General features: G+C 40.4%; 1 protein-coding gene across 1 annotated transcript in view; it reads left to right on the forward strand.

Annotated features, from left to right (window-relative positions):
- The window catches only part of ABCD2 (ATP binding cassette subfamily D member 2), a 46,665-nt gene that overhangs the window by 14,564 nt on the left and 4,932 nt on the right, over window positions 1–27,169 (forward strand). Inside the window, exons 7-9 of the mRNA XM_085217484.1 lie at window positions 18,052–18,197; window positions 24,319–24,403; window positions 25,088–25,213. Coding sequence (XP_085073610.1) covers window positions 18,052–18,197; window positions 24,319–24,403; window positions 25,088–25,213 — 357 coding nt within the window. The remainder of the gene's footprint in view (window positions 1–18,051; window positions 18,198–24,318; window positions 24,404–25,087; window positions 25,214–27,169) is intronic.

A 27,169-nucleotide genomic window follows, 5' to 3' on the forward strand; every position in this document is an offset into this window, starting at 1 on the left:
GTAAAAACTTCAGCTCTTACACTTCAAAACAAGAATCTAATCAAATAATAACTGCAAACTGCCTTCTTTTTTTTTTTTTTTTTAATAACAGATGCTCGTTTCACTAAAGGAAACATGGCTGTTTTATTCTTCATTTGTGTTCTGACTTGTTGTTGGACTCTCTAAAATAATTTATGCAATTGATCCTAAAATGTCTCCTTGGAGACTTCCAAATAGGTTGTTTTGTGGAAGCAAAATCAAACACTGAGAATCTTTGATTGCTTTCTGTAGTTCATTTCTTCCCATGGGCAAAACAAATATTCATGATACAGTCTGTAGTCTTGTTTAAAAATACAAGCTATTAAGCTGAATGGAAAATAGTCACTGATGAACAGATTTTCCTTGCTGCAAATGGGGGTAACATAGAAAATTTATCTATAATGTTTTCAAATTTATGTATAATGTATTGCCAGCCATTGTCATAAAAGTTCTACATGGAGAAAATTTTGAAATTAAAGTATATGACACGTAACGTTCTAGATTCTCCAAGAAATAATTGCATTGTTTGAATGCTACTACGTAGACAAGAAATTTGATTTGGAAGTTGGGCAACAAAAGCAAATTACATACATGTATTTACATACCTACACACAGTCTTTCTAGCAGAAAATCAGGAGAACTTGATTGTGCAAGATATGAAGTTGGAAGGTGAAGTATATGAGGTTTCTATTTCATTGTTTTATGTCTTTTCTTTTAACAAAACTTCATACTAGCTTTAGAGTTATAGATTTCTTTGTTGGTGTCTTCATAAAATACTGACTTTCATGAACACTTCTGCAAGAACTACATTCTGGTTGTTTAAGAAATTAGGTGTTGTGCAGTTGAATTCTTGTTTTTTGTCCCATGTTTATGCCTCAGTGTTTATGCACAAATATCTCCTCTTTGAGATATACTGGCATACATAAATCATGGTTAGGAAGAAGTAAAATGTGAAGTTGCTTCATGGCCTCTTTCACTGTATGTATTTGGCCATACAGACCACCATGTTTTAAGTTGATGATTACTGGGTACCAGTGGTTCTTAGTTTGTAATTATAAGGGATATATATATATGTCTCTCTCTATATATATGTGTATATAGATAGATAGATGTAAATATATATAGATATGTCTATATGTCCTTTATATCCCTTTCATATGCCATTTTATAAACTATTTTATAGAAGATGGTGTATAAAAATCTAACAAGTCAGTTAAGCACAGTAGGTGATTACAAAATACGTATAAGGTGATTACAAAATGTGATTTCTTGTTTTTATTCTCTTCAGTTGAAGGCTGTAATGCATTGGGAACATGATTTTTTCTTTTGCTGTGTTCAAAATCTCTAGCGAGAAGCAGTTCTGTGTAATAATTAGCAATAATTTTAAGAGTACAGAATGGTTGTGGAGAAGAGTATTTTTATTTATTCTTCTTCTGAAGAAAATACCAATATACAAACAGGTAAAACTAGTTTTGGAGACACTCTTTGCCTCGTTTCTTTAATAAGTCTTTACTCAGTTTTTCTTTTTTGTTCTATTTCACTTCATCGAACTTTGAACTCCACACAGAGTGTTTTTTTTTCTTTCACATTGGTTTTCCTATCCTCAAATCTCAAAGATTTTATTTTTGCAGTAGCTATACGAGTTACAATCCTTGTTTTACTGTTTTCTGATGAATGCGTGCAAAAATCAAATTCAGCGTTTTTGAAGTGTCTGCTAATGTTATGTGATCCATTTGAGATAGACAAGGCTTTTATTTTTGAGAATATTCAACCCTTCTGTAGCACATTTTGTGTTAAGTTTTGGTAGTTCCAACTGCGTTTCCAGTATTCCAAGCAGTCTGATTGCAGATAGTGAACAATTGTGAACATTTTGGTTTAAGTGACCTTACCTGCTTCTACTCCATAGTCAGATCAGAAATAAAGAGATGACAAGGGCAATATTCACTAATGTTATCATTGTGTGACAGGCTGAACGCTGGGCCATCACTTTTCTCATCAGCTTGAGGCCTTCATTCAGGCAATTGAAGCAAAATGCTTTATTAAATGTTTTTCAAAACAGTATTTCTGAATTCCCGTTGTGTGAAATGTTCCTAAAATCAGTTTCATTCTTAGATGACACAAAAGCTATTCTCATTTTTTTTTTGTTGCAGAAAATCTTGAGTTTCAGCCACTTCTGTTCTCTGTGTGGCACTAGTCCCTTCTCAGAGCAATATCTGAGGCTGACTTGCCTGCAGCCCTTCCCACTGATGTCCCCTTTAGTCTTAAAGAATCAAGGCTCTCATTGTGTTCTGGCAGATTTATTAAGGGGCTGTTTGAGGGAACTCAATCCTATCTGGCTTTTGATTTCTGTAGGCATTATGTTTTTTTTTAGCTGTTTTCCCCTAATTTTGCAATGCTAGAATAGTTTTCTCCAGCACACTTCTTCATTTCAGATATCTCAGCCAGCATCTAGGATTCAGCATCTCTGCCATCCTCTTTGACCCCAGAAGTTGGCATACACCATCTTAGCAGAGCCCTGGAGGTATCACTCCTATGCAGTCCATCCTGATAGCATCCCCCTGGAGAAAGGGTGCAGTGTGGAGGTCAGAGAATCATAGGGGGTGGAAGATCCTCTAGAGATCATGGAGCCCAATCCTGTGTTAAAGCATGTTCCCTACAGTAGGTCACACAGGTAGGCATCCAGCTGGGTCTTGATTATCTCCATAGAAGGAGACTCCACAACCTCTCTATCAGCCTGTTCCACTGAGGCCATCATGCTGCTCTTGGATTGTCTCCAGGAAATCTGAGGGACGTTGCCACGCCTTGACTCCACATGAGCTCTCCTCTCCTTCATCCCACATACGGAGTTCTTTCACCCAGTGTGCAGTTGAGCCAATTCCACATACAGAGCCAAGATTTTTTTATTTCAATTTTGCACAAGATTGGATGCCAGGTGGTGATACCATAAAGGTAGCACACCTTCACACATCACAACATGATATCGATGTAATTCTGTGCATGCATTTGTTGTTTACAAGCAAAATCAATAGATACATCTTACTTAATAGTTTTTTATTTACTATGTATCCCAATTAGCATGCATGCTGCCTGCTGGTGTGGGTAGAGCAGGGCTTTTTGCATCAAACTGAGATGGTGGTTGCAATCTCCTCCTGCCACCTTTACCTTTCCCCAAGTTGCTAGATTTTGCAGATGTGGCTGTTTTTTTTTATGACCTATGCCTTTTTTTTTTTTTTTTAATGTTCCTGTTTTTCAGTTCCTTTGGCTTCTTGCAGAGAACAATCTTTTTTTTTTTTTTTTTTTTTTTTTTTTTAATGGTTTTGGTTAGTTTGTTGCAACTATTTTATTTTCCTGAACAGCAGTTTTGTATTATCCTTTCTGGTTCTGTTATCCTGCTAGACTGCAGCCATAGAAGACCTTTTAGACACTGTTAAGGTATTCCCTTTCCAAGGGGTAACAGCGAGTGACAGAGAACACTCTTTTGACAAGAATACTCCCTGTTGTGGCTGAAGATTCTCAAGTTTACTTTGATGGAGACTTCAGCTGTCTTGGTGCAGGTTGGTAGGCTCAGAAATATGCCCCATCACTTTTTAAATGCTTTGTATTTGGATCATACAATCATTAAGGTTGGAAAAGACAACTAAGATCATCTAGTCCAACTATTGACCACCGTGCTCACTAAACCATGTCACTGAGTGCCACATCTCCACATTTCGTGAACATCCCCAGGAATGGTGACCCCACCATCTCCCTGGGCAGCCTGTGCCAATGCCTCACCACTCTTTCCGAGAAGAAATTTCGTACCTCCCCTGGTGCAAATATTTTAGGCATTTGTGGGTCAGTGTGACTGACTGCAGTGAAGGCGTTGGTATAGGACAGCCGTCAGATTTATTAGGATGCCTTTAAGAATTCTGAGCTCCTTTGTTTTCCTCATGCAATTGCTGTCTGGGCTTAGAGAGTCTTTGAACATCTGAAGTGAGTTTGTCAACCACCTGGGTAAGAAGGGCATGGTCTGGTTCCACCCTCTTTCCAAACAGTTGGAGTTTGTTGAAATATCTGAGAATTGTGCACCTAGATTGTGCTCCAGGTCAGAGGGAGGGAAGGGACACCATTCTAAGAGGTGGTGCAGAAGTCTCACATAGCTTCTGCAAACCACTGCACTAGCAGAAATACTAAGAATGACTTGAAGGAGATTCAGATGGAAATTTACACATTCCTGGATCAGATGTGGATTGCCTTATGTGGTCCTTGTATTTTTTTGCTTCCTTTTTTCCACCTCAGAGTGATCTTTAAAAGCTCATTTGTTTATGGTAGAAATATATTACACACTTAGTTGGTTTTTTTTTTCGTCCCTTCCTGGCTCTAAAATACATTTAGAATTTCTGTAGTGGTTTGTAGATTGTTCCAAAGTCCTGAAATTAGAGCTGCTTATTTTGGAAGTTCATACTGGTGCAACCATTTAATTAACTCTGTAAAAATTGCTGCTTGGTCAGAATTGCTTTCTGCTTGTTATTAGAAATAATTCTAACACTTCAGACTGGAAAAAATTGTGCCATGCCTTCGTTTCATCACCTACATATTGCAGTATAACTTTAGGGAAAATTTAGGTTCCATGTGAAGAGAATTTGGGATTGGTACCTGGGTTCCATCTACATCACAGTTTGATTTGCTGGGTACGTGAAAACCAGGGCGGAGCAAAAGTCTCTCAAATTGATGGATGTCTTTTAGGGCCCTGAATTAGAACGGCACTGTTATGTTTGATTGTTGTCTTAAGGACAGTGAAGGTGGCACTTTGTGAATCAATACAGTTACCATGGAGCCTGGTAAGAGTTTCTTCTTGTGTGCCTGTGGCTGAATGTAATTGTGACTCAGCCTACTTCGCTGCTTCAAATCACCTGGAAAAGAACCTTACCTGCTTATGGGTATTGATGTAAAACATGGTAACCTCTAAATAAGAAAATATTCTACTGAAAAGATTATTTTTTCATCTCTGTTCATAATGTTCAACTGTTTGTGGTATTGCAGAAGTGCATGGGAAACCAAGTGTTTTTGCTAAGTTCAAAGGCTACACACAGAAGTATGATATATTAAAAAGAGAATTATCTCACTGTATACTCCAAATTTTATGACAGTGCCAACACACTATAGTTAGCTTTACCTAGCCTTATGCAGGCTTTTAAACAGAGTCTCAAGAGTCCATGTTTTTATAGATTGCTTGGCACATTATTCTGCTTCTTTGGATTTTTACCTCTCTGAAGTCATCGTGAGATATTTTTTTCCAGCTTATACAGGGCTCAGCCCTCCAGAATTTGGCAGTCACAGTTCTGATAGATGCTGATGGGCCAGACTGCCCTTTTGAGGAGCAGGGAGTGTAAATCCAAGGCTTTCTGCGAGCACAGCTCTGCGCTGGCTGTGACATGCGTATAAAAGAGAGGTGGGCAAAAAGGAGAGAGGCTTTCTGTCTTCCCTTTAGCACTCCAGCACTATTGTGGTGCCAAAAGCGGCTTGTTTGCAAGGATGGATCAGTGTTATGAAATGCTCATTTGAGAAGGCTTAACAAGTCTTACCACTTCTTATTAGAGTCTTAGTAACTGTCAGAGCATGTATTCTTATGTCTTCTTCTGCATCTCTTTTCCTCCTTCTCAGAGTCAAATTCATTTGTGTTAATCACCTCTTTGAACTAGTTTCTTAAGTGGTCAAGAAGGTAGCATGTGGGTGAAGAGGAATGCTTGTGGATGTTCTACTTGGGAAGGAATGATGACTCAAATCAGAATTCAGAAGCATTGTTTGAAATTAAACATAATTAAGAAATATGCCTAATGGGTAGCATGAGTATCAATGCTAGGTAGATGATCACGAGATGTATGCTATGCTTAGCAGTACTTAAAGAGTTAAAGAAGCAATCAATCCTTTAATAGCACATCAGCAGTGTATCTAAAGTTGGTCTTATTTCTCCAGATTGTGCCCTATTCCAGCTGTTTGCCTTCAACGTGAGAGGAAAGTTTCACTGGAATTAGTGAGCATACTCTTGCTGTTGCTCTCAACTATAAGTTTCAGCTAATTCACCTGTAAGGAAACTCAGATTCTGCATGCATTGGCTCTCTTCTACTTAGTTCTTCTTTGTTTGATTATAAATGCCTGCAGAATTTTACACCTACGTACTTGCAGGTTACCTTGACAACAGCACAGGAATATACTTCATTGTCTCTGCACTGTAAAGCTGCAGTGAAAGCAGCTATCACCACAGGGATATTGATAAAAAATATTGTCTTATTTGCACTGAGGCAAGTAACACACAGCCCTTGTTGGTTCCAAAGCTTTTTACCATGACTCTTCAGCCTCCTCAGAATAGGACATATTCAAAACTTTAATTGCTGCTTTTGTCTCTCTTTCTTGATTGATTCACTGATTGACACTCATAGAAAACAGTAATTATTAATCAAATGTACTTCTTCCGTGTCCATTGTTACTGATTTCTTTCTCTAGCTTGTTTCTACTGCGTTTGGTTATTTCTCTGGAAGGGTTGTGTTGCTGCAGCAGTAGGCATAGCTTCTCTGTAATTCCGTGTGGCATTCTGATAAAAGACACAACCCTGACCACTTTCTCAGCAGTCACTGTGGTGGTGACACTGTGGCACTAAAGGATACAGTTTAGTCATGGGGCTCGATAGGGCTTGTTGGTGGTTGGACTCGTTGATCTTGGACGCCTTTTCCAGCCTAAATGATTCTATGATTCCAGGATGATTCTGTGGTCCAGTTCGGTACTCTGTCACTCTTTGTTGCTCGTTCTGCTAGAGCTGTAATATTTTTTTTTCCTCAGTGTCAGGCTTGTGAGATCTTAAAATGGAGGCAAATAAAGTTGTATTCATGTCAAATGGTGTCGGTTCTGCATAGCTTTAGATTTATATCTGTATCTTGCTGTCTTTCTATTGATGTTAGTACAGTATGGAACATAACAAGCTAAATATTTCTGTGGCCCTCCTGAACTGTTAGGTTTTGTGTCTGTTCTATTTTTGATGTTCCTTTGCAAGTCTTTTCCTGTCTGGTGCTTTTTCTTCTCTATTCTAAAAACGTCCTTGACTACTAAGCAAGAATGTTTCAGTTCTGGGTGATATAAATAATAAAGCAATAAGTTTGTTTTTTACATTATAAGCATATGAAACCTTGTATGGTTCCCATGTTATCTTAAGCGTGGACACAGTTAGTAGTGGCCACTGACAATACAGTATGGTTGTTTTCCAAACAGTTGTTGACTTTCTAAACATTTTCATCTTACAAAATAGTTGTGTTCACTTCCAGGTACCCCATATTGCCCCATATGAAAGTATATGCATACAGAGTGAATAATATAGTTCTTCTATAATAGATTACGTTCTTGTTGGTGTGTGCTCTGTTGATAAGAAAGTAGTCCAGGTGTCGTGCTGTGCTACTATGGCTATGCAAGTCCCTTTGCCCCAGCTTGTTTAGATAAGCTCAAATGTCTCTGTGCTGTGTTGGGTGTATTTTGCACATCCTAATGTCTCTTGTCAGCTCATATAGCTGTCTTTAGTTATGATCACTTTAGTGAGATGTTGGCGTTATGCTGTACTCTGACCATACATGCCAACACCGCTAGCAATCTTCATTGCCTATCAGAATTTTGCTGATATTATACCACTATGCTGACTTACTTCTTCAGTACTTTGCCATTACTACATGTTATAGAGATATCTATTCCTTCGCACTCAGCATCTCTTTGATACTGTTATGGAGTTCATGGCACTCCTTTTAAATATGCTTATTTCCAAAGTTCACCACTTACTTGACACATGAGTAAAGTATCTATTGATAGATGTGATAATGTAAAACATATGATAATGTAGTTCAGTTATGCACACTATCTTGATACAAGTTTGCTCTAAGGTATTGGCTGCTACTTCGTTGTTTAGTTTTTTTGTTTGCTTGTTTTCAAGATAAAGGCAGGTTAACTCAGTCCTTTGCTATTGATTAGAAGGGGTGACCTTGCATCTGTGAGGACTGTTAGGCTATCCCCTTGGCCAGGGTACAGCTTCTCCCGTTTCATCTTGCTGTGACTCAGGTAGAAGTATTTGAAATTCTCCATTCTGATTGAAGGGAGTTCTTTCTTACCTCACTTAAAACAGAAAAGTTCTTGTCTTACTGCCCTGTGGGTTAGCTGGAGTTTAGCAGGGCAAGATCACAAGGAGACCTCTCTGTTCTCACTGAAGGCTCACTCACAGCTGTAACATTTGAAGATTTTTAACTTGCTTTGTGCTGACTGATCACAGGGATAGTGCATTGTGAACAAGTTTTACCTATGCTAGTAATCATAGGTAGAAAATGGCTTTATGGATTAGCAGCTACTCCCTTTCAGGCCACGTAAGGTAGCAGCCAGACACAGTCAGCTGATTAAAGCTTACAAGTTTTTTTATTAGGCAAAGAATTGCAGAAGTCCCAGGCTGAAATCTTTAGTCAACTTGTTGCATTGGGATTTGGAGTTTAGATTTAAGATGTATTTACATAAATGCAACATATGTCTGATGTTTGTGAAGGACTTCAGTGTGTACTGGGGTTTTGATCCTTCAATCCCTTCAGATTAGGGGACTGTCTGGGGCAAGCTACGGCTCTGGGAATGTCAACAGGAGGGTGTAGGTGAGGAATCAAGACATGTTGATACATACTCAACTTTTATTCTATATAGAAACCTGCCTGTAGCAGGGAGATTGGAACCAGATGATCTTAAAGGTCCCTTCCAACCCAAACCATTCTATGATTCTGTGACAGTACTGAAGAGATGCTGGGTTTGGGAGCAGGTGATAGCCCTAATAACAACTTTATCATCTGCCCTGGGAAGAAGACCTTTCCTCTACTTGTTGCTTTAGCTCTCAATCAGAAACTCTTATTGCGGAGTCCTGTGCTCTGGAGTATCCATATTTTGAATGTCAAGGGGAAGTTTGTCACAGAGAGAGTGGTGAGGTGCTGGATCAGGCTGCTCAGAGAGGCTGTGGATGCTCCATCCCTGGAGGTGTTCAAGGCCAGATTGGATGGGGCCCTGGGCAACCTGGTCTAGTACCAGATCTGGACGTTGGTGGCTCTGTCGGTGGCAGAGGGATTGGACCTTGATGATCCTTGGGGTCCCTTCCAACCGAAGCCATTCTATGATTCTCTGATCCATATAGTAGATGTAGCCAACAGCTCCCTCTTGAGGAGAAGGCGATACTTCTTCCCATACAACACAGGCTCTGGTTTTTGCCTGTTCCTGTACCTTAGGATTCAGAACTGTGTCCCAGTTCCAAGGTGAACTGGACCTTCAGCCGTCTCCCAGCCACTCCATGATATGCTCACTCAGACACCTTTCTTAGGGTTTGCTCTTGCAGGCCTAAGGATGTCACCTTCTGTTCTTCCAGTTCACTTTGGTTTCCAAGGTAAATAAAGTTTTATTCAAAATGGTGATTCTGTTCTACATTCCCTTGGAGACATGGAACTATTGGCTAACAATGATCCACTTTCCAGAGGGAGAAATATGAGCTGTTTTGGACACAAGTATTCCTCCACCCCAACAAGTTAAAAAACACCAGTGAACTTACAAAATAAAGGTAGAATTTGTCTAAGTTCATTTAAGCACGAAGTTAGACATCCTTATGTGAGCTTGTTAAAGATAGAACTATCTACCTCCAAAAGATGATTCACTGCTGCAGTGCACCGGTGAAAGCTGTCAGTCCCAGTAACAGAGCCATTCAAAGACTTTCTGTTAGACATCAATTAAAATTCATTTAATTGATAATAGAATGAATAAGTTGGTAGCAAAGATAACCACAGAAACACAGGATGGCTGAGGCTGGCAGTGCCCTCTGTGTCCCTCTGCCCAACCCCTACCCCAGCACAGACCGTCGAAGCAGGGTGCCCAGGGCCATGGCCAGGCAACTTCTGGAGATCTCCAGTGAGGAGATCCACAGCTTCCAGACAGCTGTGCCAGTGCTCAGCCACCTGCATAGCACAGAAGTGCTGCTTGGTGTTCAGAGGGAGCCTTCTGTGTTCCAGTGTGTGCCCATGGGCTCTTGGCACTGTGTACCTCTGAAAAGAGCCTGGCTCCATCCTCTTTACTGTCTCTGTTCAGGTTATTTCTATACACTGATAAGATTCTCAAGATTCCCATTGATAAGATGCCTTTATTTTTTCTAGCCCCAGCTTTCTCAGCTTTTCCTTATACATGAGGTTCTCCAGTCTCCTAATCATCTTAGTGACCACTGTTCTTACAGTTGCTTGGAACCCAGAGTTACGCGGCACATGCTGCAGCCATCCTATCTGTGCTAAGGTTCTCTAGAGCTCTGATAGGACTGTCTTAGAAATAAACAATTCTGTTTATTGTTACCACTGTCAAGCAGAAGGATGTTGGCATGAGAACGTGCTGCTTCCCTTCAAGATAAAGACAGGACACGCAGGTGGTGTGATTGCTGATGCCAAGTAGGAGCTGCCTACAGGTTTGTCTGTTATGATTAGCCAACTAAATCTGTGCAACCGCCAAGTGATAAGTGTGGTGCAGCATGGGCCTGAGGGCCAACTTGCATGTGCAGCACGGCCAAAGACTGTGCCCACTCAATTAGCAGTTACAAAGATTGTAAACTCCTCAATGTACAACAGTTTTCTGGTTCAGCCCACTGCAGCTGTTTACCCGGGTCCTAGGGCAAATATCGAAGACGCAAGACCTTCTGGAGGCACCAGTTCACCACGAAGAGAGCCTAGGGTGACTAACTCAGACTTGAATGAGTAACTTCAAGGCAAGATGGGCCTGTTCTGCAAAAGCTGAGCAGTCCAGAGCACTGTGTTTTCAGTTGTTTGTTCTTGAGCCATTATATGATAGTGTTATGGGAGCATGTAGCAGGTGGGTTTCTGAAGCTGAGCAGAATAATAACCTAGCTTAGGTGGAAGCATATATTTCCAAATAGGGAAGGCTTTTCCACGCTTATGCCTAAAGTTTTACATTAATGATCAATTTTAGTTTCTGCTAAAGATTACTGCAGCACCTGTGAGGCTACTTCAGGTATCTGTAATGCATATAAGAGGGCTGCAGTGGGTGTTGAACATTCCATATATCCACACGTGCAGTGTGTGTTTGTGTTATATTCTGGTGTGTGTAAAGCAGAAGTGTTTTGCAGAGGGTTAGAGAGCAACGTCAGTGCAGTGTGCGACTTCCTACCTGTGTCTCATTGGAAACATGGTGTTGCTCTGGTACTGTTTGCATACCTATGTTCCACTGCATTGAACAAACAATGGCATAGACAGCTAAGCATTGGAGAAACTCAAAGTAAAAGCAGCACCTGATGTCTGCACTTCCTCTTCTCTCTGAAATACAGTATCGCTTCTGATATGCAAAACCATGAATAATCTGGATTTTTTCTGAAAGAGGGAAGCTGCCTCACTCGTTGTGTTACACTGCTGTGATGAAGATTGGAAACATCTCTTGGGTTGAGTGTGCCTGGCAGAACTGGGAAGCCAGACTTGTGTCCAGAATAGCTTTATGTTCTCTCTTCAATTCATTGATCTCCTGGTCATCCTTCCAGCTGATCCTTTTATCACAAGGATGACATGAAAAGACTGGGCCTGCAAACATTTTTCTTTCATTTAACTGGCTGGTTGATTTGATTCATTGCAGGGAGTATAATTATTTCAGATTGCATAGCTGCTCAATGTTTGGACAAATTATCTGAGCTTTGGTTTGTTGTTTTTTTTTTTTATTATTTTTATTTTCGTATTTATTTAATAACTAATTATTTTTTTCAATTGATTAATTTTTATTTTTTATTTTTAATTATACATGTGTTCTTTTGTTCTCTCTATCACAAGATACAAATAGAGTAAAGGAAAAAATAATTTTGTAAATTGTTCACCTTAATCTTAGAAGATGGCATCTTAATCTTTTAAGATTAAGTTGTCGTCTGACCACTTCTAGTTATATTGTAAGTATTTAGTAGTGATGAATAAGTAAATCATGAGATGAGATGGTACCTGAGCATGAATGCTTTAAGTTAAAGGCTTATCTTTCTGTTTATTATTTCTTCCCAGATTTTTTTCTTGGAGATATACTTTTTTCTTTGCAGAAGAAGCCATAAAGTGACTAGTGTGTTTCCAGTCTTTGATTCTAATTGTGTGCATTGAGAATTAATCTTTTGTTCTGAGCACTTCATTTCCCATGAACTGTGTTAATGGCTATAGGCTGGTTACGTTCTGCTCTGGTAACTGATCCATCTGAAATATTTAGCGATGTTCATGAGTAGTTCTGTATGAGTGGAGAGGAAAGTTACCTAGAGTATTTTAAAGAGAGATCAATTATTTATGTTGCTAAAGCCATAGCTAGCCCTAAAATCCCTTGAACTAGATACAGTGCAATAAACTGATGCTGTTGCTTTTTTGAACATTTGCGAGATGTTATATTATTTATTCTCTCTAGTTTAAGTCTTTCATGTTATCAGCTTCTGTGTGAGATAAAGTAGTGGATACAAACCATCAAAGAACTGATTTCACATTCACTATTTAAAGAGGTGGTGATGGTGCTTTCATTGCTTCTTTGCTGTTTATTTTGTTAATGTCATCAAAAAACTATTAGGAACCTGGATACCTTTTTTTTAGTGGAACTTGGAATTTCTTGGGCATTACCACCAATAAGTTTTGCTGCTTTTGAAACTGGAGTTTTTCCTCTTAACCTACATCAGGAGTGTGGCAAGAGCTGGAGTTCTACTGAGGTCATTCCAACTATGGTATTCCAGCACCTAAAAATTAGACACTTGGCTATAGCAAGGGGAAAGAAAGTTTTAAATACACGTGGATGCCCTTGGCAGTCCAGAGGAGATTTAGGGCTTTTTGAAAATTATCCAGGAAACTTATGTGGTAGGTATAGAGAGCCACCTAGAGTTAATCCATAGGAATCTCTGAGTATATGTCTGAACTCCTGCCTCTGCTAACATGTAGGTGCCAGACTGAGAACTAAATGTTTAACTTCTTTGTCTATAGCAAGTCCTCTCCTGAGAGCAGGCACATAAATAAAATTAGAACCCCCATCAATGTGCTTATACAGAAGGGGTTACTACTGCGTATTAGATTAGAGAGCACTGGATTGAAAAGAAACAACGTAAATAATATGTGGTATGAGGACTGGTATTGAAGTCTCCTTCCTTCCAGTTGAGGAGTCTGACCAGTATAGTATATAATTAGGCTCTTTTCAATTACTCTCCTTTTGGACACAATTGCTATCTCTAAGCAGCATTTTCTTTGCTTCAGTGGGAAGATCAGAAAGTGCCCTTCTCTTTGACTTCTCTTTGACCTGGATACTAGCCTAGAAAAATGGGAAAATGATCCCCTGCAAACTGAGAACTTAGCCTGAACCCAATTCTTAGGAGAGGTTTGCTGACCATTAGCTTAGAATACATACCCTCATCTTGCATGCCTAGTAGCCACTGTGGTTTGTGCTCAGTTTGAAACTGTTGCTTGTTCTTGCCAAGCCCTTCTGGGGATTTTGAGGACATCTGGGCATATCTGTAGGTGTGAGCTATGCTTTCATGTCTGGAGTTTCTTTAGTGTTCATGATGATCTTTCAGGTCTCCTAGGAAGGCACCTATGCGGCTAGAACTTGGGCTCCAGTGTCATCTTCTTGAATAAATTTTCCTAAATTTGAAGTATGTTTTGCTTCTGATGTCATAGCTGGCACTTGGAAACAATCCCAGTCTCATTTGAAAATCCAACCTGCAATTTGTCTGTAATGGAGAATCTCAGGTGTAGCATTTCCCCCTCTCTCTTTCTTGGTTATATTAAATACACACCTTTCAGCCAGAAACAGAAACATTAAAGATAGGTTGGTCAAAAGTTTATAGTTGTGTCACACCTCATTTTCTTGAGGATTAGTCTTTTCTCATGTAACTTTGGTTCTTTGAGAGAACAGTAGGGTAGTAATAACTGCAGCCATACTTGGACAGCAAATGACTAGTCAAATCCTGATTTGGAGGCATGGAGTTGGGTTTCAGAATCACAGACCTCATATTTTTAGACTTCAGCTTCCAAGGATGAAGTGTTAATCACAGCCTATGCCAAGGAAGGCAAGGAGCCCTACGGACTGTACCTAGAAGCAGTTCCCTGGGCTAATCTACCTTAACTTCTGACGCCAACCACTTAATTAAGATGTATTTTCAGTCCCTTGTTTATTTCAGAGTGCTTCTAGTTAGGATTCTGACCCATTCAGATTGCTTTAGAGACTCTCAAAGTGTGTATTCATAGATTTATAGAATGGCCTAGGATGAAAAAGACCTCAAAGATCATCTAGTTTCAACTTCCCTGCCTTGGGCAGGGTCACCAACCACCAGACCAGGTTGTCCAGAGCCACATCCAGCCTGGCCTTGAATGCCTCCAGGGATGGGGCATCCACAACCTCTCTGGGCAATTTTGATTAGTTGATATAATTCTTTAAACATACTGGATGTCAGAACAGGTAATTGGTTCTTTTAGCACAGTTTATATGCTTAGAAGATCAAAAAACCTTTAAATACATTCAGGAAATATTTGTAAGCGTTACATGTGGATTTGGCTTGTTCAAAATTGGGAAATTTCTTGGCATCAAAGCAAGACATCTTCCTTAATTCAGTACACAAAAGGTGAAGCCCTCCATTTTTCTTAGACATCAATGACTTAACAGATATTAGTACTGCCCGTTTTCAGTGTGCAACATTAATCTACCATCCCTTTGAATTGGTGTTGCCTAACATCTCCTACGTGTCAGCTATCCTGCGTTTCTGAAAGACAAGTGCCTGGTATGTACTCCAATCTGTTTCATACCACCTGCCCCTGGTTTCCCTCCACCAAAGCTATCAGCAATAAAGAGATGGTATCAACTGCAACACTTGCCCTTCCTCCCAAGTGATTTCTCTAATGTTTTGCCCGTGTTGTATACAATGTAATGCATCAACAGGGCACTGGGGAACTGTCCACATCCCAGGCTTCAGATTGCAGCATGTGTTGGTTTCATCTTTCTTTAAAGCCTGCACTGCAAGGGAGAATTCCTAAACCTTGGGGATGACAGCTTGTTACTAGCAAGATGAAGTTACAGCTCTACAAAGTGAAGCACTAAGTGCACCATACAGCAACAATAAAAACATCAAACTTAGCCTAAAGATATCACTTTGTAAGAGCTGAAAATGTCTCTACCAATAAATGCTATGAAATTCCAGAAAACTAGGCAAGAATCTGTACATTTGCTTAGTGTTCTGGATGTTTCATATCAAAGTTTAAAAAAAAAAAAAAATTACTGATCTGAAATACTCTCTAAAATCAACTCTCTTGTCAGAAAGCAGGAAAAGAATGATAATAATTGCAGAGCTATTACTGTCAGAGACTTATGACCCATACTGCATAGAAGTTGCTTTCTTCCAGCCAGACACCCAGACACTCTGTCTGAAAGCAAAAACTTCATAAGAAATCAATTATGACCAGTTAAATTAGAGTGTAACTTCAGGACAAAAAGACTGGTTTTGTTGTTTGAACTGCTAAAAATGTAACGAATGCCATTCTTTTAACAAGGAGCTAGCTAGCAAAGACATGATTTTATACTTGCTGTATCCAGCTTCTCAGACTGCTTGCTGCCTAATGTCTAGCTATCAAACATGTAAACTCTGTTGCAATAACCTCTGATATTTAACAGGTTTTAGTGTGTTTGTCTATGTGGCATGCATGATAGATGAAGAGATTATTGTCTTCAGTAACCCAAGTTATAGGTAGGTAAGTGTGGCTTAGCATGAGAGAAAGCTCATCTAGCTTTGGCCCTTCAGAAGTTGGCTAAGTTCATTGTCCGTGCAATGCCCCCCACCGAGCGACAAAGACAACTCCAGGAGGAAATCCATTCCCACCCTAAAATAAATGCAATAAATCAACCACAGGGGGGCTTCTCTGTTTTGGCAAGAGCTGAAGCCCTAGACTTTATGTCAAGCAAGATGAATTGCACCCTCGGGAACATGAGTGGCTCCTTCTGAGATGGAGGAAGCAGAACTTACTCTCCCACATCCTGGGACAGACCCATAACCTGAAACCACTTTTCCTTTCTGTTAATTATTAATTGAAGGATTTCACTATAGTACTGCAGGCTGGGCTTTTTGTTTCTTTTTACAAACTAGGTGGAGAGAGATGAGCTTGGTATCAACCGGTACGTTCAGACAGGAGACCACAAGGAAAATCCAGCTGTACCAGGAAGTGGTGCTGGTGACTCAGCATGAGAACAGGAGGCCTCATGTAGTGTTTTTGAGCTTTGCCTTCCTGGTTTTGCTGTAGGTTAAATCTCAGAGCTGTTAGTGATTATAGAATCATACTTCAGAAGAGTAGGATATTAATCCCCAGACAAATTATATGACAGGTAGCTCTTCTCCTTGATCTCACTTACAGCTTCACCTAAATTGCATAGTCTTCTGCACATCCTCAGCTAAATTTTTCTTAGCCTAGGTGGAGTTGCTGTCTTCTGTCCCAGAGATGGCAGCAGTCTGGCACAGATGAAGTGATTTCTACATATGCAATTAATAAAGACCTTTGCAGATTTTACTTATTTATTTATTTTAAGAGCTTTGTGGAAATGTAATTTATCATTACTTCATGAAATTACATAATGTTTAGGGTTAAGGTTTTGCAACAACCCTGTTAAGGTAAATGGTTCACTGCTCATGATGAACAAAAAGGACCAGCAGTGCTTTTATCTGAGCCTGGTTTTGCTCCATGCTGCCCAAAGCAGGGAGATGAGCAGTTGTTTGTGAGCAGTTAGATCCCCTGCTCTTCCCACCTTCACCCAGCTGGTGGTGAAAATAGTGTAAATACAGGTGGGTACAGACCAATGTGGTTGTCAACAGCAAAAACGACAATCTGTTCTTTGTGGCAAGAGTAAGCTGCCTGAAAAACTCCTTATTGCTGGCCCAGTGTTAGCTGCTCCTCTGTGTTATCAGCCCTTGCCATTGCCAGAGCTTTAATAAGACAAATATTGTTTTGGCAGATGAACCCAGAGGGAGTTAGTGTAACTCCTGGCACAACAAGGAGGTCAGGGTCTTGAGTTTGACTGTCTAGCTCTTACATTCACCTCTGAACTCAAACTCCTATAGATCGTTCTCAGGTTGTTTCCAATTTGTAAGAACTAGATAACCTTGTGACCAGCAGTCTTTGGCCCTATTTCTCAAATGATCCATCAGAATCCAAGGTTCTTTAGGGTGCATTAAAGTTCCCTGTGCTAGCCCAAATTATGATCCTAAAGCATCTCACTGCTTCAGTAAATTCAGCTCCAGGACTACCTAGTGAGTCCTTATAAGTCTAGTCTTCACACAGCATCAATGTGGTTGATAAAGTCACTGACTATTTGGTTGGATGAGGCAGATCAGAAATGGGGATTATCAACATGAGGCCTCTACATATAGTGGCCTGGCCTTTGCAAACAGATGCTGAATTGGGATCACTTGGAATAAACAGAGCTATTCTCACAATTACTGTTGACATTTATTTGTTTTCCCCAGTAATTGGGTGGGAGGCAGCTGCTGTCTTAGGGTGCCTGGATGGCCTGCTAGCATCTAAACTACTGTATATCTGTTCTTTGAAATGACTTTGTGTAGAGGCTAGGAGAATTTTTAGGACCTGTGCAAAGCTCATGACAGTCAACCCTGGTTCCAGTGTGGGGACAGCTTATTTTAGTATGGGGGATGAGATTACCTGGTCAGGGGATGTGGTAAGTTCAGAAGCTGCTTCTTATTCCCAGTAAAAACACTCAGAATGGGCTGTGAAATGGATGTTTGTTCTGTCATTTTGTTTTCATAGTAATAATACCCGTGTTACTGTTTTGTAATCAACTGTTACGTAAACAATACACTATCCCTAAGATAAGTTTAGAAAAACATTCACCCACAATGTATCTGCAGATGAATCCAGTTTTAGCAACGTGGTATTTAAAGTACTGTACTCTGCTCATAGATCCTCAATAAGATACACTCTCTTGGAGTCAGCTTTAGATGACTGGTTTCTCTGTATTGTTTTGCAGACCCTACATGTCCATTGGAACACTGCGTGATCAGGTCATCTATCCCGATTCCGTGGAAGACATGCATGAGAAAGGCTACCAAGATCAAGATCTGGAGTGTATCCTGCATGTGGTTCATCTGTACCACATAGTTCAGAGAGAAGGAGGTAAATTGCATATTCTTGTAAAAACTTTTATGAAATCCCTTCCTTGGGTGTATGTATTAGTGAGGCTGACCTTTACCTCCCTCCATTAACATTAGCAGCAACTACCACACCAGTGTAAACAAGTTAACAATAACCAAATGACACTGACTGACAGCAAGGCTTTACCATCTACCACTTACCATTTAAGTTGGCAGTATGCTCTCAATGTTGTTTGCCTTAAGAGGAGGATTCATGGCTTAACGCTTCTTAGCTAAGAATGTACTAATGGCTGCTGACCCTCAGGATACAATAGAATGTAAAAATGTCAGCATTCTAGTTCATTCAGACCTGATGCTATGACAACGAGCATTAAAAAGAGGGGTCAGGGAGCTAAACTCAATGATCGGAGTAATTGCAGAGCAGGTCTGTACTCACTACAGTGATACTAAAAGTACTGTTAGTATCCCTGAGTCACTTAGGTCTCTAGGTCAAGTGTGCAATCTGCAGAAGAATGAGCAGATGTTTTGGAATAGGGAGCTGGAAAAGGAGAAGCAGTTAAATTGTAAGTGGCAGGAAGCCACTGTGGAGTGTACGTTCATAGCCTGTTGGTACTTGCAGACGGACTGAACAGAATATGACCCTCAGCAGCCAAAACCATATCCATCCCCGGCGGTCTCTGAATGTGCATCATTGTGGTTTATAGCCTTGCAGCTGGAGTGTGTCACTGATGATGAGGCAGTTACTGTGCTTCACCTCTAAGATGCTGTTGCCTGGGTTGGTGTTCTGCATTGCCAAACTGAAAACCCAGGTTTGGATCAGTCTAGCTCCACTTTCTATGCCAAAAGACAGTAATCTAGTTTTATTGCTGATCCCATCTTTGCTCTCCTGCTTGTCTAACTGCACAAGTGAGACTTAGGAAGTGAGCTGTAAAAAAAAGTATTGAGGGCTCTGGAAACTGCATGGGGTCCTGACTCAGATGAGGATAAAGGAACACTGTGGTTGGGAGAAACAAATGTTACAAAGAGTGTCTTACAGACTTTAATCTAAAATGACACAAGTGGGCAAAGCCGGAAAACAAGGAACAGATTACTACATACCAGGACGTTTTTAGGACTGTAATACACTTACTTAGTCTCTTTTCTCCTTGGGCATTAGGAGGAAAAGGAAATCTGTGACATGATGTGACATGTTGCATGGATTTGATATACTTACATATTCTTCAGAGCTCCCCTAGTTTGGTTCAAAGACTCATATTCTTATTTTTGAACCAGCAAGCCAGAGAAACGTTTCTCAAAGGTGAAAAGTTGACATTTTTGTTCATGCATAGCTGAATGTTTTATTTTTATTATTTATTATTCTACTCTTTTACTTAAAATTAGATTTTTAAATTAGAATGGTTTCCACTAAGAACTGAAAGTTTTGTTTGCAAAACAATGAAAAGTCCTATGTAAAACTTCTAGAACAAAGGATTTGCCCGAAATTGCCTCATTCTTTTTGCAAAATGCTTTGATAGTTAACAAAAAGAAATGACGTTTTCCAATAGAAACAGTTGTGCTGAAAAATTCTAAGCAAATTTCTACTTGTATACATATTTTGTAAACATACAGCATCTGAAAAAAAAAAATAGCAACAAAACCAATTTTAGTTATTCAGATTTCTGGGTCTGTGTGTGATTTGTCAATGCTGTTTCAGACAGTTTCCATAAATCATTCCAGGAATAAAGCTCTCATCTGCTAATCATCTCGTTATAGAAACAAAATGTTGTTATTCTTTTATTTTTGCTGTAGATCCTCTTCATCTCTATAGCCCGTACTCTCTTTCCCATTCCTGCGGTGTTGTGCCTCTGCCAGCCAGCGGGCTCCTTGAGGCATGACCTTCTTGCTCTGATTGATCACGAATGCCATGCACATATAATGTGGCACTTTATAGCTCTGTGAAAGTCTGCTCCCTGTGGGCGGCTATGGAAAGACAGATGGAGCCAGGAGTATGCAGCTCTGGCTCCAAATCTGTTTGTCCTGGCCGAACTTTATTGTCTTTGGCTGAGTTACTTGCACATTGCATCAGTTCAAGGGTCATCCAGATCCAAGGGTAGAGGAGCCAAAAAAGCCTGCTATTATTGCTGCCAATGACAGAAATTCCTCTTTTTGTAGCAATAAGGTTTGACCCAATTAAAAGTAATTAGAATAGTTAATAAGTAGTCCAATTGAACATTTAGCTTCTATGTTACCGTTATGAAAAAAATTGTTAGTAGCAGCAGAATACACCAAAAATACTCCAAACTAGTTACCCACCCCTACCATCTATCCTGTTGCTGCTGAACCCCAGCCCTAGCACAGCTCCCATGGCAACAGCACCCCTTGCAGCTAGGGCAGAATTCCCTTCCTGCAGCATCCCATAACTGTGTTTGGGGAATGCCATTGCATTGCTTACCATCGCTCTCCAGCAACAAATCTGCTCTCCTTAACCTTGTTCTCATCTAAAACACAGCAAACTTGGCGTGAGCTGAAGAGAATGACGATGATTTAGGATTACAATGTACTGTACTTAGTGCAATGAGGCAGCATGAAGAAGCTTTTATGCGTGATGCTAACACTACTTAGTAATGCTATCATTGAGGTCCCCCATCAACACCTACAACGTTGCTAGCTATAGCAGCACAATAATTGCATGCAACACGAGGATAACAAGTAAGGTTGTATGCAGTGTGGGTGGCAAATGCACGTCCAGAAACCTGAGGAGTAGTATGGAGATGTACATGGATATGCATGGAATGGCTCCTTTGTTGACCTGATCTAGAAATCCCTGTATACTTAGCGCATGTCACTACCATGGGAGCCATGGGTGCCTGGTAGCCTGTCACATGAGAGAAGCCATGAGTGCGCGTGAGGCAGTGTGCCGCATGCAGGGCCGGGCCTGTCTGCTTAAGGCTGATGACAGTACTGAACAAGTTCAACCTGTTTATGGTTTCTCAGCACCCCAGATTATAATTATTGCTCATTATTGTGCGCATTTGTCACAAGTTTGGGTCTTGTCCAAGGAACCCTCCTACTAAGCCACATATAAACATATGACAAGTAGATTTTCTCTCTCTGAGATTTTTCCATTGGATCATTTTAGCCCTGGATTTGCTTTTGTTATTGGCACTGACAGTAACTGGCGTGCTCCACCGGCTTTTCCATTTGCTCTGAAGAGCCACAAATCCCTGCGGTGCCACACTGAGCTGGGCTCATGCAATTGATTGTCTCGTTGTGCCTTCCTCAGCTCAGGATTTCCCTTTGTACGTTCATCCCTCACAGCACCAGGGCTGCCTTCCTGTTGACAGCCGCCTGGGGACATGTACAGTGAGAGAGGCTCCATGTTCAGAAACTCATTGGGGCAACCTCTTTGGCTGCAGTTTGCTGCTGTAGCCTTTCTCCTATCATTCTGCAATCCTCCAGTCGTATCTGATGAGCTTTGGAAAATGATAGCTCAAGAAAAGGAACTTCTACATTGCTATTTTTTGGCAGCTGACTGATCTTGCACGTAGGTGCAGGGATGCATGAGGACACAGGATGCATAGCATTACAGAACCCAAATGTAACCCTTTTTTTTTTTCTTAAGAAAATTGAGGAAAAGGAATTATAAAAGAAACCATGCAAGAAAATGAGCTGCTACTATCATGAGGCAATCACTAATTTCTACTGACAGCAGTATCTGTTTCTAGTGCTGTTCCTCTGCCCAGCACACTGCACATGCTCTTTGTCTTACTGGTTGCAGAAGGCATTTCTGAGGTATCTAGCATTCATCACATTGACATTTCTCGCATGCAATCAAAACCTGTGTGTACCAAGAAATTGGGTGAGGAATTTGGGTGCTGAATGCCAGGATTACATTTGTACCTCCTTAGAGATTTGTGCTGTATTCATAGACAAGCCATTTCTTTTCTTCATTTGTAAAATGGATGTAGCTGTGGGTGATGAAAGCCCCTGACTTGGCTGATATTTCCAGAACACTGAGGTTCTTTACTGACCTGCAGAAAGAAAAGAGAAACAAGCAGATGCATTGCTGTTAATGCACCATATGAACCTGGTTTATTGTTAGATTTCTAATTTTTCAGAGGAAATTGTCCAGATATTAGAAAATCATTTTTAAAATTGCGAAGGGATAATACTAAAGTGAAGCCTTCCTTATCTATTGTCTAAGACATTCCAAGTGGTGAATAGGAAAGTTGAGGGAAGGAACTAGGTAGGAGGAGGCAAGATGCACTGCTAATATTAAAGTAAAACATAAGCTGAAGGGACCACAGATCTGACCGTTGTATCCTGGTGAACTGAGGCTAGATCTTATCCCTTCAGAGGAAAGAATAGAATCACTGCTGACAAGTGATATTTCCTTTCCATTTTGCATCCCTTTCCTGAACCTCGTTCTATTTTTGTCTCTTACTAATCCTTCATAAACCAGCTGATCAGAACATGGGTCCTGCTTCCATGGGCACGTGCACGCATGCACACCCACCCACACCCTTGCTGAAATCCAGAGCTTCCATCACAACACAGCCCCGGAGCTCATCTGTTTTATCAGCTTTAAACCAAGAAAGTATAAACAGTAGCATGAGCGTTGCCTTTGGAAGTGTAACTATTTCTATGGCTTTCATGAAGGACATTTCTCTTGCCTCTTACACTCTTTATCAAAAAGGAGTGCTCCAGGCATTTCATAATCTTTCTTTGGAAGCTCTGGTGGAGCAGCACTGCAGCTTTCTGTGTGGTCCCAGTATCAGCACCAATCATCACAGACAGCTTCTGTGTATCCTTCTCCTGTCCCAGAACTGGTCAGGGTGATGGCCATTACACAGTCTCATCTCTGCTGGGAGCCAGCTGGCAGAAAGCACTGCACGTGCCTCCTCTTCTGCAGACCAAATCATCCCAGTTCCATCAGCTGCTCCCCATCATACCTGTGCTCCAGACCCCTCAACAGCTTTGCTGCCCTTCTCTGGACACATTCCAGTGCCTCTGTGTCTTTCTTGTAAGGAGGGGTCCACAACTGAACACAACACTCGATGTGCAGCCTCACCAATGCTGAGTACAGAGGGATGATCATTTCTCTTGCTTGACTTTGCTCATAGTGTTTTCTGGCAACTGTTTGTTTTCAGAAAAGGGGTTTTGTTTGCATTGTTCATTTTTTAGTTATGGTGCTTCTGAGCTGATTGGGAAAAATGTCATTTTCTTCACTTGGCCCTTGGCCAACTTTCCCATGAATAGATGATAAGTGAGAGAAATGTCTCACCAGATTTTCTCTGTGTCCCCACTCTCCCATTTCAAAACTCCCCTTACTTGCTATTTTGCTATTCAGTCTATCTGGATTAACCAGAAACTTACTTCTAATGCTGTGATTGGTATTTGAAGATAGTTTTTCGTGAGCTGGGATGAGCCATGCCATAATACTCACAGAAACACAAGTCCACTGTAATATCACAGGTAAACCTCCTCACCGCCTTGTCCTCACTGCATGTGTCTGAAAGTGATGAAGAAAAAAGTCATTTAGAGGCCGTGCAGAATATTAAATAAGAATATTCAGTGTTGTAAGAGCTGTGGGTCACTTCTAAATACAAAATATTAGGAAGCTTGTATGCAAAATGCTCCTGTCTGTGTGCACTGCTTTGTATGTTGGCTGCTTGTCTGGGCACAGAGAATGCATCTATGTGTCTGTGTCTGTGCTCCTGCAAAGTTTGCTGACTAACAGCAGTGAGAGGAGCCAGACAATAAGCATTCTAATCTGACACTGCTGCTTATGTTCTTTACATTTATTTCCTTTCATATGCTGAATTTGTTTTGAATTTCCACTTGTGCATTTCAAGAGGGAATAGCAAAAACGTGGCAGAAAAATGGTTAGCTATACATATGTCGGTGATGTCTGTTCACAGAGATGGTAAGTAAAGTTTTTTAACTGGGGGAGTCTAAATTCTGCTTTCAATACTGACATGGTATTTGGGACTTCTTTCCATTGGAATGCGAGTGGAAAGGCATTGATGTGTTTCAGAAGATGTGATCCAGAACCCTGAACTTTATTACTTTAGTTGGAGGTTGCAGAGATGTTGCAAGTGAAGGTGTATTTTCATCATAAACCTATGCTGTCCTGACATGCTTTGTTTGCATTTTTTTATAAGGCTGGGATGCCATCATGGATTGGAAAGATGTCTTATCAGGAGGAGAAAAACAAAGGATGGGCATGGCTCGTATGTTTTATCATAAGTAAGCATTTTGATTTGTTCTTTAAGTAATATCTGAAAATGAGGAGGAGTTTGGAAGGTTTGCTCTAGTAGTTTGAGCAGCAGTAGCCTGTAATCTCTATACAACGTGCAGTACTTCTAGATTGTTGCATAGGACTGCACACTTTGTCATTTATTCATGCAAGTTCAGCTTGTAGCTTGGGTAATGCTTCTTACTTAAACTTTGCTTTTAGGGACATTCTGTGAATGTTCCTTTCTATCAGGCACAAATATCATCCCTGCATCTGTCCTACAAGTATTGCAGAAAACTTGTCTGCTTTAGAGCTTGTGAGAGTTAGAAAGCCAAACTCCAGGTTTTATTCTATTTTCAAGACTGGAAACCTTGCAAAGGCAGTCAGTACACAGCAGTGAATAGAGGCTCTCTGAGTTGGCTGTAGTTACTGCATGGCCTGTTGACAGAACAGAGTAATACCAGGTCAAACTGGGACACAGGAGTTAGAGCACTGTGTGCTTAGATGGACCAGGAAATAAAACACATTTTTCCTGGAAGCCACGTTTGTACCTGATGGTGCTAGCTGGCTTCCAGCTGCAGATGAGAGGCAGCTTTCCTGCAAAAAAACTCTACTTTCTACTGTTCGCTCAATTAAATATGTAGGAATACTGTCCAAAGCATAGATGACTTATGTCTTTTATTTACTTTTGAAAGGCCAAAATATGCACTGCTGGATGAATGCACGAGTGCTGTTAGCATTGATGTTGAAGGAAAGATATTCCAAGCTGCAAAAGCTGCCGGGATATCCCTGCTTTCTATAACACACAGACCTTCTCTTTGGTGAGTATGGCCAGGAATTTATGAGGTGCCTTGCTTTCAGCTTTCTGACAGACATGGCCTTTGTTCTGTATTAGGGCAGCTATTTAATCAATATCTACTGCACTTTGTAAGATAATCTGTCTAAAATAATAACAATGTAAATGCATTTACCATTCATTTCTTTTCATTTTTTGAGACACACTTAGTCTTCCCTCTCATTTTTTTTTAAATTTGTGCCAGTTTATTAACTATAAATGGCAACACACAGGTAGCTGAAAGGCAGTTAATTAGTCCACTACACCACAGCCACAACACTCATCACCAGATTATTCTTTAAAGATGACAAGGTACATGAGCTGGCCTGGGGAAGTTTACCAGTGCTTGGGAGAAGATGGGAAACATGGCAGGCAGTGGTTCACCTGCTCTTTGTTCTTTCATAGGAATTGATACATCCACTGGTTTAACTTCAGCAGTGCTCTGTATCTGCAGGGCCTGTCAGCTTTCAAAATGTGATTTTATAGTAAAAAGAGAAACACAAGAAATATGTTCTAGTGAGGTAGTACTTAGTATGGAGTCCCTAAAAAGGAAATATAGCTGGTGAATACCTAGAACAACCAAATACTTAAAAGGGAAAATGGAGATAAGAGGGTGTAAGCTGACATCAGCTGAGACTATTGGTACTCAAGTCCTTGGTCTCCATTATCACATTGTTTGTTTTTTTAAGCCAGTGACAGAAAAATCCATTACCAATTTGTCACTGTAAAGAAAAAAAATTGTAGCAGTTTCTGCTTCTCTGAAAAAGTTTTCTGAGCATTCATTCTTCCTCTGTGGAGCCAGTGATGGTGGAGGCTAGGATTATTTCAAAACCACTGCTCAAGAAAACAAGTATTTGAGAGTACTCTATCTATAAATACTGATAGTACAGAGGGAAAATCTGCGAAAGAACTGGTGAGAAAGATTTTGGAGTTCAGATTTCCATGGACGTTTCTTATTTCCTAGTACTCATGCTGTTCAGAAAAGTTTGGGATGGCTCTTGTAGCCTCCACATTGTTACTGAAATTATTGGAAATCTGATGATTTGCAGGGAGCAGGAACTGATAAAAGCAGGTGGTTAGGTGGGATGTGATGGCCTTGTTGTTGAGAAGTAAAGAACAAGTTCTGAGTATTCAGAAACAAGGATCAAATGTCTTTCATTCAGATACGCTTTCATAGAGACTGCACTGTATAGGGGTCACATGCTGCTCACTCCTTAAGATTATACCATGAAATGTTTGCTCTTTCATGCAAAATATTGGCTGCCTTCCTGGAGCAGCACAATTAGATGTCTTAGTCAGCTATCTTGGCTTCCTGATTTTATTGTTATTTTTTAATGGGGAAAAAAAATAGGTTAAGTATTTCGTGTCTCAAAGATTAGTATGCAAGAAGTGGTGAGTGTAAGCCTGGAGCTGAACCTCATGTCATAAGCTATTGAGTTTATTAAACTGTCACATTCCCCGCATGGGATTTATAATTACCCTTTTATGATGCATTTCATCTTCTGTAATTTACAGTGATAAATTGCACAGTTGTAACAGCAGCTCTGAGGGAGCTCTCTGCTCTTCCTCTTGCATCTCCTGATAAATGTCTTGTCAGGTCTTGGCAAACCCCACACACACGTACACCTTTGAATATTTGTAGTGCACACACCCTGATATTCACTGAAAGATCTGTGACTCTTGCACAGACTTTTAGTTTGGCTCCTTGCAGTGTTTTAGGACTGGAAGTTTATTTATCCCACCTTATAAAATGCAGGGGAACAAGCTGAGGTATAAGTTGAACAAACCAGTTTTATCAGTAGCATCAGGTGCACCATGCTTGCCTGAATGTATTTTCTTCTAAGGAGATCTAACATCTTGTGCAAAGAGAAATAAATAAAATGAACTGGGGCACGTGTTCCATTTCTTTCTTCTGAAGAGAAGGGACTGTTTGGATGTGCAG

Source organism: Meleagris gallopavo, chromosome 1 (genome assembly GCF_905368555.1).
Source record: "Meleagris gallopavo chromosome 1, MGAL_WU_HG_1.1, whole genome shotgun sequence".
Taxonomy (NCBI): domain Eukaryota; kingdom Metazoa; phylum Chordata; class Aves; order Galliformes; family Phasianidae; genus Meleagris; species Meleagris gallopavo.